At 46.0% G+C, this 14,803-nt stretch overlaps 1 protein-coding gene across 8 annotated transcripts in view; it reads right to left on the minus strand.

The window, feature by feature from the left end:
• The window catches only part of ADGRA1 (adhesion G protein-coupled receptor A1), an 873,110-nt gene that overhangs the window by 480,295 nt on the left and 378,012 nt on the right, over nt 1-14,803 (minus strand). For all 8 annotated transcript variants that reach the window (XM_033941640.1, XM_033941643.1, XM_033941641.1 and 5 more), the window contains one exon: nt 10,751-10,822. In XM_033941640.1, coding sequence (XP_033797531.1) covers nt 10,751-10,822 — 72 coding nt within the window. The remainder of the gene's footprint in view (nt 1-10,750; nt 10,823-14,803) is intronic.

The raw sequence follows: 14,803 nt of genomic DNA on the forward strand, positions 1-14,803 counted from the left end.
GATGGGCGTGACATTGGCTATCTTCCAATCCTCCGGGATCATGCCTGTTTTCAAGGATAGGTTGCAAATTTGCTGCAGTAGTTCCGCTATCTCCTCCTTTAATTCCTTCAGAACCCTGGGATGGATTCCGTCCGGACCCGGGGATTTGTCAGTTTTAAGTTTTTCTATCTGCCTGTGTACATCATCAAGGCTCACTTCCATGGATGTTAATTTTTCTGCTTGATTTCCATTGAATATTTGTTCAGGTTCCGGTATGTTGGTTGTGTCTTCGTTTGTAAATACAGACGAGAAGAACATGTTGAGTCTTTCTGCGACTTCTTTCTCCTCCTTCACCGCTCCCTTCCTGTCTCCTTCGTCCAGCGGTCCTACCTCCTCCCTAGCTGGCTGTTTCCCTTTAACATATCTGAAGAACGGTTTGAAATTTCGTGCCTCCCTGGCTAGCCTCTCTTCATACTCTCTTTTGGCTTTTCGAACCACACGGTGACATTCTTTTTGATACTTCCTGTGCTCCTTCTGGTTCCCTTCAGTTTTGTCCTTTTTCCATTCCCTGAATGAATTTTTCTTATTGCCTATCGCTTCCTTCACTATTTTAGTCATCCATACTGGGTCTTTTGTTCGACCCTTTTTGCACCCCTTTCTGAATCTGGGGATGTGCAGATTTTGTGCCTCGCTCACTGTGTCTTTGAAAAAAGACCAGGCATGTTCTACTGTTTGCCATTTTTTGGAAGTGTTCCTAAGTTTCTTCCTTACCATTTCCCTCATTGCTTCATAGTTTCCTTTCCTGAAGTTGAAAGATGTCACTATGGTTCTCTTTCCGTTCGGTATGCCTACTTCAACCTTGAACTTGATCATATTATGATCACTGTTTCCCAACGGTCCCACTACTTCCACTTCCTTTGCAGGTCCCCTTAGTCCATTTAGGATTAAATCCAGAGTGGCATTTCCTCTCGTCGGTTCTCTAACAAGCTGCTCCATGAAGCAATCTTGTATAGCCTCCAGGAATTCTGTCTCCCTAGCGCATCTTGAGCTTCCAAGACTCCAGTCTATCCCAGGATAGTTGAAGTCTCCCATAACAACTGTGTAACCACTTTTGCATTCTCGCTTCATCTCGGCATCCATTTCTTTATCGCTATCTCCGGTTTGCCCGGGTGGACGATAGTATAGGCCCATCTTTATTTCATGCCCTTTCCTACCCGGTATTTTAACCCATAGCGATTCCAGTTTGTTGATCATCTCCGCTGTGTCCATTCTTGTCGATTGTATGCTTTCTTTTACGTATAGGGCTATTCCTCCTCCTTTCTGACCTGACCTATCCCGGCGATAGAGCTTGTACCCCGGCAGTGCTGTATCCCATTTGTTTTCCTCATTCCACCACGTTTCAGAGATTCCAATGATGTCTATGTCCTCTGCATTGGCCATGGCTTCTAGCTCCCCCATTTTGTTTCTTAAACTCCTTGCATTAGTATATATGCAGTTTAGATCCTGGCATTTTGTCGTCTTCATTTCTTTTCCCTGTGCTTCAGTCTTTGGTGTCTTCTCTTTTGCTACAATCTTTCTAACCTCCTCTTCTGGGTTAGTTGACTCCTGTAATTTGTCTCTTGTTTCTTCCCTGCCTTTTTTCCCCTTAGTATCTTCACGGGATACCTTCTTCCGAATCATCGACGCTAGGTCGACTGTCGGCTTTCCCCTTTCTCTTAGTTTAAAGCCTGTTCTATTCCTCTCTTGACGTTGTTTGCTAGAAGTCTTGTTCCCGCCACGCTCAGGTGCAGTCCATCTCTCCTGTAGAGCTTGCTCTTGCCCCAGAACGTTGTCCAGTTCCTCACGAAGTGGAACCCTTCTTCCTCACACCATCTCCTCATCCATGCATTTATTGATTGTAGTTCTTCCTGCCTTTTCACATCTGCCCTCGGTACCGGTAGGATCTCTGAGAATGCTATCTTCTGGGTCCTCATCTTCAGTTTCCTTCCTAGAATCTTGAACTGTTCTATCAGCGTGCCTCTTCTGTAGTCTCTCCTGCTGACATCATTCGTCCCGATGTGGATCATTACTGCGGTCTCTTCCGTCTCTGCTCCTTCCAAGACCTTCTCAATTTTGTCCACGATGTCCTTGGTTCTCGCTCCTGGGAGGCAGGTCACCAGTCGATCCTCTCTTCCTCCTGCTATGTGGCTGTCTACATGCCTCAATATCGAGTCTCCCACCAGGATCGCTGACATTCCCTTCTTCAATTTTCTTATCGGTCTCAGGTCAATGTCCTCGGTGTGCTTAGCTCTCTCTTCTTCTGGGCATCGACTAGCCAATTCTTCCCCCTCGTGTGGTATTCTTCTGTGGGTGTCTTCTTTGAGGTCATCTGCTTCTTGCTCCCCCTTCCAAGTTGGTGTTGCATCATCTCTCATCTGGAGTTCGTTCTCTTCCACCCTCCTCCTGTATGCTTCCTCAATGAATTCCTCGAGTTCCCTGACTTCCTTCTCGATGTGTTTCTCACTCCTGAAGTCTTCAAATGCCCTGGTAGGGTCCTCCGTGGTGTAAAGTCCTTCTAGCTCCTGTATCTTGTCCTCAAGTCGCTTGACTTCTTTCTTCAAGCTTTTCAGCTCCTGACACCGACTGCATACGTATGACTGTCTCCCCGAGGGGAGGTAGTCATACATATGACAGTCCGCGCAGAACACTGGAAAGCTCATCTTCTGGTTACCTTCTGCTTCCATCGGGGTTACTACTTTAAGAAAACAGATAAGTTTACGTGTTCCTTCGGTGCCTGCTTCCTTCTGCACCTGCTTCTTGCTTTACTGCCTTCTGCCTTTGTATGGACTGCCTACGCTCTACCTTTCCTTACTTTTGTTTGTGTGATTGTTCTTTCTGTGCCTGGTGCCTTTGCACAACCTTGCCTAACTTTTGCTTGTGTGTGGTTGTTCCTTCTGTATCTGCTTCTTGCCTTGCTGCTTTCTTGTGTGTGTTGTCTTTTCTCTTCCTTACCTTACTGCTGCTTGTGTGTTCGTCTCTTCTGCGCTGCTTGCCACTTCCTCACCTTTCAGTCCTTCCCTGTGCTCTTGGGTGTAGTGACTTGGCCCTTCTTGAGGCCCTTCGCAAAGGCGCTCTCGCTAAGGCGAGCGCCTTTGCCGCTCGCCTTCGCCGCGCGCCTAACGGCTGTGCGCCGTTGGCTCCGCCCCCTTTTATGGGGGGTTCGGGTGCTGACTCCTCTGAAGCGGTGGGGGTGGGCGGAGCTAACTCTCGCCCAGCCCCTAGCCTCCTGCTCTCCTCTGTCTCCCTCCTCTGCTCGTTTTTGCTTCTAAAACTGCTTTTCTCCCTTGCTGCTTCTACTCCTCTTGCCTGATGCTGTGCACCACGTTCGTCGTGGGCTCCGCCCCCTTTTATGGGGGGTTCGGGTGCTGACTCCTCTGAAGCGGTGGGGGTGGGCGGAGCTAACTCTCGCCCAGCCCCTAGCCTCCTGCTCTCCTCTGTCTCCCTCCTCTGCTCGTTTTTGCTTCTAAAACTGCTTTTCTCCCTTGCTGCTTCTACTCCTCTTGCCTGATGCTGTGCACCACGTTCGTCGTTGGCTCCGCCCCCTTTTATGGGGGGTTCGGGTGCTGACTCCTCTGAAGCGGTGGGGGTGGGCGGAGCTAACTCTCGCCCAGCCCCTAGCCTCCTGCTCTCCTCTGTCTCCCTCCTCTGCTCGTTTTTGCTTCTAAAACTGCTTTTCTCCCTTGCTGCTTCTACTCCTCTTGCCTGATGCTGTGCACCACGTTCGTCGTTGGCTCCGCCCCCTTTTATGGGGGGTTCGGGTGCTGACTCCTCTGAAGCGGTGGGGGTGGGCGGAGCTAACTCTCGCCCAGCCCCTAGCCTCCTGCTCTCCTCTGTCTCCCTCCTCTGCTCGTTTTTGCTTCTAAAACTGCTTTTCTCCCTTGCTGCTTCTACTCCTCTTGCCTGATGCTGTGCACCACGTTCGTCGTTGGCTCCGCCCCCTTTTATGGGGGGTTCGGGTGCTGACTCCTCTGAAGCGGTGGGGGTGGGCGGAGCTAACTCTCGCCCAGCCCCTAGCCTCCTGCTCTCCTCTGTCTCCCTCCTCTGCTCGTTTTTGCTTCTAAAACTGCTTTTCTCCCTTGCTGCTTCTACTCCTCTTGCCTGATGCTGTGCACCACGTTCGTCGTTGGCTCCGCCCCCTTTTATGGGGGGTTCGGGTGCTGACTCCTCTGAAGCGGTGGGGGTGGGCGGAGCTAACTCTCGCCCAGCCCCTAGCCTCCTGCTCTCCTCTGTCTCCCTCCTCTGCTCGTTTTTGCTTCTAAAACTGCTTTTCTCCCTTGCTGCTTCTACTCCTCTTGCCTGATGCTGTGCACCACGTTCGTCGTTGGCTCTGCCCCCTTTTATGGGGGGTTCGGGTGCTGACTCCTCTGAAGCGGTGGGGGTGGGCGGAGCTAACTCTCGCCCAGCCCCTAGCCTCCTGCTCTCCTCCGTCTCCCTCCTCTGCTCGTTTTTGCTTCTAAAACTGCTTTTCTCCCTTGCTGCTTCTACTCCTCTTGCCTGATGCTGTGCACCACGTTCGTCGTTGGCTCCGCCCCCTTTTATGGGGGGTTCGGGTGCTGACTCCTCTGAAGCGGTGGGGGTGGGCGGAGCTAACTCTCGCCCAGCCCCTAGCCTCCTGCTCTCCTCTGTCTCCCTCCTCTGCTCGTTTTTGCTTCTAAAACTGCTTTTCTCCCTTGCTGCTTCTACTCCTCTTGCCTGATGCTGTGCACCACGTTCGTCGTTGGCTCCGCCCCCTTTTATGGGGGGTTCGGGTGCTGACTCCTCTGACGCGGTGGGGGTGGGCGGAGCTAACTCTCGCCCAGCCCCTAGCCTCCTGCTCTCCTCTGTCTCCCTCCTCTGCTCGTTTTTGCTTCTAAAACTGCTTTTCTCCCTTGCTGCTTCTACTCCTCTTGCCTGATGCTGTGCACCACGTTCGTCGTTGGCTCCGCCCCCTTTTATGGGGGGTTCGGGTGCTGACTCCTCTGACGCGGTGGGGGTGGGCGGAGCTAACTCTCGCCCAGCCCCTAGCCTCCTGCTCTCCTCTGTCTCCCTCCTCTGCTCGTTTTTGCTTCTAAAACTGCTTTTCTCCCTTGCTGCTTCTACTCCTCTTGCCTGATGCTGTGCACCACGTTCGTCGTTGGCTCCGCCCCCTTTTATGGGGGGTTCGGGTGCTGACTCCTCTGAAGCGGTGGGGGTGGGCGGAGCTAACTCTCGCCCAGCCCCTAGCCTCCTGCTCTCCTCTGTCTCCCTCCTCTGCTCGTTTTTGCTTCTAAAACTGCTTTTCTCCCTTGCTGCTTCTACTCCTCTTGCCTGATGCTGTGCTTGTTTGATTTTTGTGGATTTGTTTCCCATGTTTTAGTGTACCTAGAAATTAGGTGCCATTTATAGAATCAGGTGCTAAGTATATCTGCGTTAACAGCCAAAGTGACAGAACATAGTAAGTGCTATGCACTAACATATAGACCCTGCCCATTCTTCACCAGGTTCTTGCCCTCTATAACAGTGGTCCCCAACCCTGTGCTAGAGGACTACTAGCCAGTCGGGTTTTCGGGATAGCCCTAATGAATATGCATGGGGCAGATCTGCACTCCTATCGTCTTCACTTCGTGCACATCTCTTTCATGCATATTCATTAGGGCTACCCTGAAAATCTGATTGGCTGGTGGTCCTCCAGGACAGGGTTGGGAACCACTGCTCTATAAAACATGCAGATAATGTGTCAATTTGCACGTTAACCAGCATGACATGAGCATAACATCTCGTGTACTTGTGCCTTAGCCATTAACACGTGCTAATTTGTGCGTTAACAGCTTTATACATCTTTGTGAAAGGGCCTCACTTGTTTTTCTTGGCTGTATAAAGTGGCTTGGATTTTTATGCAGCTGGATGCACTATAATGCTCTGTGTTAAGGCTAATTTCTGCCACATAGCGATGAGACACAGTTGTTGTATTAAACAACTTTGCTCTGAACAACAATAACTCTTCTACTCCCTTGTGCATGGAGGCAGGTTGCTTGTTATATTGTAGACATACTTTATTTAGCATTGCCTGCGCCTTTAAAAAAAATGAGATTGTGGCCTTGAACTGCAAATTTCTGTCATCTTGTAGTTCTCTGCAGGATGCTCTTTCAGATCACATGTTCCAGCTCCCTGTGGTTTAAGGGTTTCTTCCTATTGGTTGTTTGCTCTCCAAGCAAGCTGGACTAGTAACTCTCTTCTTGGTGTCAGGTCAAAAGCGCACCGGGACAAAGGCGCGCCCAGACAATTGAGCGCAGCGCGGAGGTGCGCGCCGCTCTAAATTACTGTTTTTAGGGCTCTGACAGGGGGGCGTGGGGGGGAACCCCCCCACTTTACTTAATAGACATTGCGCCGCTTTGTGGGGGCATTGGGGGGGTTTGGGGGGTTGTAACCCCCCACATTTTACTGAAAACTTCACTTTTTCCCTGTTTTTAGGGAAAAAGTTAAGTTTACAGTAAAATGTGGGGGGTTACAACTCCCCAAACCCCCCATAACGCCGGCGCAATGTCTATTAAGTAAAGTGGGGGGGTTCCCCCCACACCCCCCTGTCAGAGCCCTAAAAACAGTAATTTAGAGCGGTGTGCGCCTCCGCGCTGCGCTCAATTGTCCGGGCGCGCCTTTGTCTTTCGCGCCATTGTCTATGAACCCTCTTCTCTCTTACTGCAGGGCTGTAGCAGAAGCAGCTCTCTGACCTAGCTGTGCATATCTTCAAGACCACTGTAACTCTATCAAGTCTATTTGTATACCATAGCATTACCATGTAGCTTATGCTGAGCTCTCCCAGCACCCTAGCTCTAGAGAGCACTGTTGAGTACAGACTCTGGTAGCAGAGGCTATACTTCTTTCCAAGCAACTAAACTGTAAGTCATTTTCTTCTTGTTTGTTACTGCATTAAAAAAGAACTAGGGTTACCAGATTTTCCCAAAGGAAAATCTGGACCCATGGCCACGCCCCCCAGGCCTGCCCAGTTCTGCTCCATTCTGCCTGTGTCACGCCCCATTCTGCCCCCCAGCCCCGCCCACTGACGGCATCCACGCATGCACGGATGCGATGCAATGATGTCACGCGCCCCCTTCCCGATGCGATTTTGAAGGGAAGCTTTTCAAAACCCAGACTAAGTGCCGGGTTTTGAAAAGCCATCCAGACCCCTGGTAACCATAAAAAGAACTGATTAAGATTTGACAGTGTTGTCTATTTTTGTTATATGTTTACAAACTGGGTTTAAACTACCAGCCAGTCCCTAGGGGGAGAGCAAAGCAAATACCCCAAATTAAAATATTACTTCCAGGAAGCACGTAGGTTTTTATCCTCTCTGTCTACTGGCATTATTGCTGACCCTGTTGAAGACTAAATAAACCCATACGAGTACAAGTCCTTCAGGGGCAATTTTAAAGTGACCTGGAAACAATTAGCATCTGGAAGCTAATTTTCAAAAGCAGTGACAAGTAGGACGTGTACTTTATCTTCCCCACTCTAGCCTTTTCACTGACACTACCACAGGCAAAAATGTACAAAGGCTTAACCATTGGGTAGGTCAAAGAGCAGCTAAAGTTGTAAACAAAGCCAAAAGGTCCTGACAGCCACACAAAATCAAAGAACTATCTGCATGTACTTTAATACTTTTGCACATTTCTACAGCATCATATGGGGGATAAGGGGGGTATTGAAATGACCCTAATTGTTTGAATTTAATTTAAGGAATGGTATCTATGGGCCTAAAAAGTTAATTGGGATGGTCCGAAGCTGAGAATTTGCATAGGGGCCCGAAATGTAAATGTAAATGTGTTAGCTTATAGTTAGCACATTTGTCAATCATCTGCTAGGCACCATTTATAGACTCATTCCTAGCGGCGCCTAAGCACTCTTGACATAGAAACATGATGGCTAATAAAGGCCAAATGACCCATCCAGCCAGCCCATCCGCAGTAACCATTATCTCTTCCTCTCTCTAAGAGATCCCATGTGCCTGTCCCATGCCTTCTTGAATTCAGACACAGTCTCTGTCTCCACTACTTCCTCCGGAACTGTTCCACACATCTACCATCCTTTCTGTAGGCATTGAAACCTTAGGTGCAATCCCATCTATGCCAGGGTTTTCATGGCCTAAATGAGTGCACCTAAATTAGATGCTTTCTGACACCTAAGTGAAACCACATCCAACATCTACCCAGAATCCGTTTCTAACCAAACCTACTTTCTGGTAGGTGCCTCGGAGTAGAGGCCTCCCTCGAAGAGGTAGGTGCCTACCGAGTTAGGTGCTTACCAGCTAATTATTTTATAATTGCTTTTTTAAAAGTACCATTTAAAGGGGCCATTGACAAATTATTGTAATGATTAGACATCATTTTCCACTGACAATATATTTATACATAGGGAGGAGGGGGGATGGTATAAAGTTCTATTAAAGGTTTAATCAACAGATAAGAATATAATATTTATATGATATTTTTGATTGAAATTTTTGTAGGAAGGGTGGGTGGGGAGGGAATAAATTTATGTATTTACGATGACAATAGAAAGAAATTCAAGTGATGTGTAAAAGTTTTAAATGATGTAATATTGTGTACTTGTAAGATGAAAAATGAATAAAGAATTTGAAAAAAAATAAAAAATAAAGGTACTTTTCAATTAACAGCGCCAATTAAGCTAAATTGAATAATTACTCCCCCCCCCCCCTTTTTACAAAACCGTAGTGCGGTTTTTAACACCGACCGCAGTGATAACAACTCTGATGCTCAAAGAATTCCAATGAGCGTTGGAACTAGAAACCATGCTAGGGGCGGCCGATGCTATAAGCCACACTATGGGTTTGTGAAAGGGGAGGTAAGTTAGACCGATTCAAGAGTAAATTGAAATGCTTTCTTTTTAAAGATGCCTTCAATTGCTAATACTCTTGTCTTGATTTATTCCTTAAGGTCTGCCGTGCAATTTTATTTATTGTTACCCTCCCTTTTGTCCATTCCATTTCTGTCTTATTTTCTTTAAAATATTGTATTTCTTTCCCCCTTTCCTCACTATGCGTAAGCCTTCTTTGTGATTTAATGTGGTATGTTTTGTACCCCTGAAAGTTGTATGAATTTTAGGTATGTACATCGTTTTGAAGTTAGATTAAGCAGTCCATCATATCTCAAATAAAATTGGAAACTTGGAAACTTGGCTTGGCGCACTGATCTACAGTATGGCCCTGATTCTCCAAAAGTGCATCCCGATTTTAGGCAGCTGTAGGCGTCCTACAGCTGTCTAATCAGCCAATCGGGATGCACGTTTTTTTAAAAAAAATGCTCCCCAGGCAGGCCTGAAGGTGCCTCCGGGAGCCTAGGGAGACCCGCAAGACGCCTAAGCTCGCCTAACGGCCTTAGGCGGGCCTTAGGCGAACCTAGGTGGCCCTATGCGTCTCCCTAGTAGAGGAAGAAACCTTAAAATGTAGGCCAGCAAAATGCTGGTCTACATTGTAAGTAGACGCAGCCACTATACTTATCGCGGCAAGGGATCTCTCTGCCGCTATAAGTATAGCGGGCCGCGGCCTGTCCGATCGGATGCCCCCCCTCCGACACTACCGACCGCCCCCCCCGACACTACCAACCGCCCCCCCTGACATTACCGATCTCCCTCCCACCCCGACACTACCGATCACTGGCAGGAGGGTGTCCAATCCCTCCTGCTCGAAGACGCACCCCCCTCCCCCCCGGCGCTAACAACCCCCAAACCTCCAAACTAACCTGTTCTTCAGGCCAGACAGTCCTTGCCCGCCTCGTCGAAATGAGGTGGGCTCGCCCCTTCCCGGCCCATCCCGCCAAAGCCTAAGGCCTGATTGGCCCAGGCTCTAGAAGCCTGGACCAATCAGGCCTTAGGCATAGCGGGTCCGCCCATCCCACTAAGTCTAAGGTCTGATTGGTAGTGTCGGGGGGGGCATCCGATCGGACAGGCCGCGGCCCGCTATACTTATAGCGGCAGAGAGATCCCTTGCCCGATAAGTGTAGCAGGCCATGTCTAATCTAACCCGATTCTCTAACCAGCGTCTGTAACATGGACGCCAGTTACAGAATCGGGGTTTTAGTGTAGGCCGATTCTGAATAGGACGCCTCTCCTGGGCGTCCTATACAGAATCAGGGCCTAGGTGTCTTGCGGGCCTCGCCTTCAATATAGGCGGCCTGCCTGGGGAGCATTTTTTAAAAAAACGTGCATCCCGATTGCGATTAGACGCCTACAGCTGCCTAAAATCGGGACGCACTTTTGGAGAATCAGGGCCTATGTGCCTAACTCCAGACACTGTTTCTAGAATCTGGGCCAGGTTGCCTAAAAAACTTGCATTTATGCTGAGTGCAAACACTTTTGGTTATAGAGAGCAGGCAAATTACCTTTTCCATAAATTTGTGGTATAAATTCTTTAGTCATTAATTATAAAACACTTTGTAATCTTGTTTGTGAGAAATAAGCTAGCTGAATGTAAACTCTTGTTGATTAGCATTGTTGTAACTAGGCACTATTCATTGAAATATAAATTCTGCAAAATTCTATATTGATAGGAGAGGCATTTAGAAGGTCATGAAATTGCAAACCCACAACAAAGCTTCTTGCTCTTTTTTTTGTTTTTCTTTTTCCGACCAAAATTATCTTTATGGAAGAGAAAATGCAACAGCTCTGTCACAAAAACTTTAATTATACTAAATCATAATTGCCTACCTATGCCAACAATTGCTGTCCAAAATTTTAGAGTTAGATGTGCTCAACTACTTACACAACTTTAAGAAACGTGAGCTCAGAAAAAAGTCCAGGCACTAGAGTTGAAAAAATATTCCCCGATAAATTCCTGAAATATAAAAAAAAAAAAGAAAAAAAAAATTAACAAAATGATAAATGCAAGACATCTGAAGAAACAATCTATTCAATCTCTATTCTAATAAGCATAACTTTTCCTCCTTATTTTATGTGAAATCTGTTTTTTATTAAGCAACAACCAAATCACAACGACACAGCAGGGCAAAAACATTTCAAACATAGAAAACAGAGCTCCCTACCCCCAAGAGGACTGGACTCTGATGTCCTCTCAGGTTACATAGTAGCCCAACCCCCCCCTACCCCCCCAAAAAACCCCGCCCATCACCCCCCCCCAACCCCACCCCCCCACATCAGACAGGCGAACCACAATCCACCAAGAATCCATTCTTCAATGGAGGAAATATAGTTGTTGGCTGCTACAATTTAAAACTTAGGGGTCCTTTTATTAAGGTGCACTAACCAATTTAGCACATGCTAAATGCTAAGGCGCCCATAGAATATAATGGATGCCTTAGCATTTAGCACACGCTAAATTGGTTCGCATGACTTAATAAAAGGACCCCCTAAATAAATACAACACACAGTACAAAACATTACCTGACTTCTGAAACAGAAGCTTTTATTACAAACTGCCCATGCCAACATTACTTGTCTGTGAACTGCAGACATTCTGTGCCAAAGAAAACAGCCATTACCTTGCAACAAAAAGGTAGTAGGACCTCTATTAGTAAGACAAAGGAAAGTTCATCCATTCTTTAAATCATGTACACATCATATATGATTTAAGTGCTTGCTGTGCCAGCTTAAAATACAGAAGAATTGCCACTGATGAACTGCTGGCATGCAAAGTCAACATGTGTCCAAATGCAACCCCACCACAGTTCTTCCATATATACAGTATGGGGCTCATAGTCGAAACGGAAAAGCATCTAAAAACCGGCCTAAATTGGCACTTGAACGATCAGTGAGACAAGTTGTCCAAGTGCCAATAATCGAACCGGGTTTTAGACGTATCTAAAAACGACTTAGGCCTTCACAGTGCTGCCCACAGTTAAAAGAGGCATTGCAGGAGAAGTGGCGAGGGCGGGATGTGGGCCGTCCTAAACTTAGTCGTACTGCATGTATAACCGAAAGTTTAACAACACTGCCTAGACGAAACTTGGATGTTGTGACTTAGGCCATCTAAAACCAGGTCTAAGTCACAAGAAGGTATCCAAAGAGACCAGATAACCACTGCAGGGGCAAAGTACAGACCCCTACACTCTCCCCCAGTGATCACTGACCCCCCCCCCCCCCACACACACACCTACAGCTATAAAAATTGTAATAAAAACGTCACATATCTGCCTCCAGAACATCAGAACCTGGCAGCCTGGCATAGGAAAGCCTAGTAGAGCTGCACAGAGGTGGCTTAAGTGGTCTGGGGAGTGGGCTAGTGAACCATGGAGAGGAGGACCCAGGCCCATAAGCAACTATAACCACTGCATGCATGGTGAAACATGTGCACCCCTCAAAAAAAAACCCTTATGTACTGCCATATAAGTGGCACCCGCAGCCATAAGGGCTATTGGGGTGGTAGATAGGTGGGTCTATTAGGTTCTGGAGGTGTTTTGGGGGACTCACCATGACCTATAAGGTTGTTGTGGTGAGATGTATATGTGGTACCCTTTTTGTGAAGTTCACAGCAGTGCCCTGTAAGTTACCCAACTACTCTGGCGCAATGTTTGGGTGTCCAGTCCATCACTTTGCTGACCCCGCCCATGTCCAAAAGGTCATGTTCTGGGCGTTTTTGACTTGGACAAATTTTGGGATGAGAATGGGGTATAAAGATAGACAACTTAGCAGTATGGGTAATCAAACAGCTGGACATACAGTTAGACGATTCTCATTAAAAAAATATTTTGGATGTATTTTTCAGGAATGGCCATTTTACTTCTACCAACTTTGGGCGACTAGCGACGTAGGCGAAGAACGGACTTAGACGTTTCTTTTGATTATGCCTCTCGACATCTACAATCTTTATTCTGCATTCTTCACTTGCAATTGCCCTTTCCATAAAGGGACAGAATTCATGGGACACTAATTCCATAAACCACACAATCTTCATCACCTGAATTTATGTTTCAATTGTAAAATCTCACATGCCCCTTCCAAACTAGCCATCAGACTTAAAGACATGGAACATTCATCTGTCAAACATAAGGACCCATTGCTATAACACTTTACTTATACAGTATATTCAGCAACATAACCATACTGTGCACAAACTCATGGATACATCCGAAGGCAGAGGACCATTACAGTCACTCACTTTTCTTTTCCCTTCCCCAAAGTTTAGAATTTAAAAAAAATACCAACATTTAACCTCATCTACAGTATACCTTGACAATGCTAACAAAAATGACCCTATAAATTCTAGTAATGTATTAATCTTATGGCGGTGCTGTGCACCTTGGGATAATTTTATCATGGACCATGCACGCACAACAGCTTTCTACACATGCAAGTAGGATTTTAGAAAATTGGCCTGGGGTAATTGGGCATACTTTTGTGTGATTATATTAGCTGGAAAATAGGCAGAACTGGGCAGATCAGCACTAGTTGTGGATTTTGTTAAATGCATATATATGTGATGATTCTTACTAACACATAAATACAGCTGTCTCAGAGCAGGTGTATATTTATGCAAGAGCACATACAAGCCCCTGAGGATGATCTAGGAGCATCATTTTATGCATAATCTCCCACATCCTACATGGAAATTCTACCAAGCCACTCATTGATTGATTCAATCCCTTATGGCCCACCCTGAATAGAAATCTCAGTAAGCTTCAGTTGAACTTCCCCACTACGAAAGGCCTCAGATACAACCTTCAACACTATATTCACATATATTGGCACAAAAATGTGGAATCGCCTCCCTACAGCCATCAGAACTGAATCAGACAAACTCATTTTTTGAAAGAAATTAAAGACTCACCTCACACAAGGACAATGACAAGTGTTCATGAGTACTTCCTTCCACTTCTATGGATTCAAACAGACAATTGGCCACCTGACATTGGACTATAAGGCACAATTTCTACCTCATGTAATATCTCTCTCTAAACAGTATTAGCTCTCTTTCTGTTGTATTAGTCTATCCCTCAAAATGCTTTATAATGTGTCTTCTGTGGCATCCTTTGTTCCGTAATAAATTGTATTTACTTTGTAATTGTACTTTACGGCAAACTCCCCCTTCTTAGCTTCCACTCCAAACAGTACTAGATCCTCACCATCATACTGTACCTTTTAAGTCACACTATAAGTCACCGTGAACCTTTTTAGAAATAGCATGACTCATAAAGCTCAGATTACATTTTACAAAGAACATATAAAAGCACAAGTTAGCATGTAAGAACATAAGAGTTAATATACTGGGACAGAAAAAAGGTCTATCAAGCTCAGTGTCCTGTTTCCAACAGTGGCCAATCCAGATCACAGATACCTGTCAAGATCCTAAGGAGTAAAATAGGTTTTATGCTGCTTATACTTTTTTAAACCCTGCTAAGCTAACTGCTTTCACCACATTCTCCAGCAACGAATTCCATAGTTTAATTACACATTGAAGTTACAGTATACAAAAGTCTTTATATAACCATTGGAAGGCTTTAAAGTATGACATGCAAATCAATCTTCCCCACCCTAATTCATCCTAATATAGCAGTTTGCTGGACCATTAAAATAGCTGCTCTGGTAAAAAAGGCTTTATTCCTCAATATAATAGCACTGAAGTTGTCATTAGTCCAATTTTTTTCTTTTATCTTTTTATTAATAGTGATGCAACTAGGGTAGAGCTTCAAGGAGACTCATCCCTGATACAGCTTACAGCAAACTGTAAATTCATGTCTGATGATGGTCTACATATATATGAAAGGGAGTTCTTTCTCGCAGAGATGAGTACAATTTAAATGAATTTTGAAATATTTAAAGTTCTTTAAATTATAAGAATAGAAATTTGGGAGGATAAAAG

The sequence above is a fragment of the Geotrypetes seraphini genome, chromosome 4, assembly GCF_902459505.1.
Source record: "Geotrypetes seraphini chromosome 4, aGeoSer1.1, whole genome shotgun sequence".
In the NCBI taxonomy this organism is placed as follows: domain Eukaryota; kingdom Metazoa; phylum Chordata; class Amphibia; order Gymnophiona; family Dermophiidae; genus Geotrypetes; species Geotrypetes seraphini.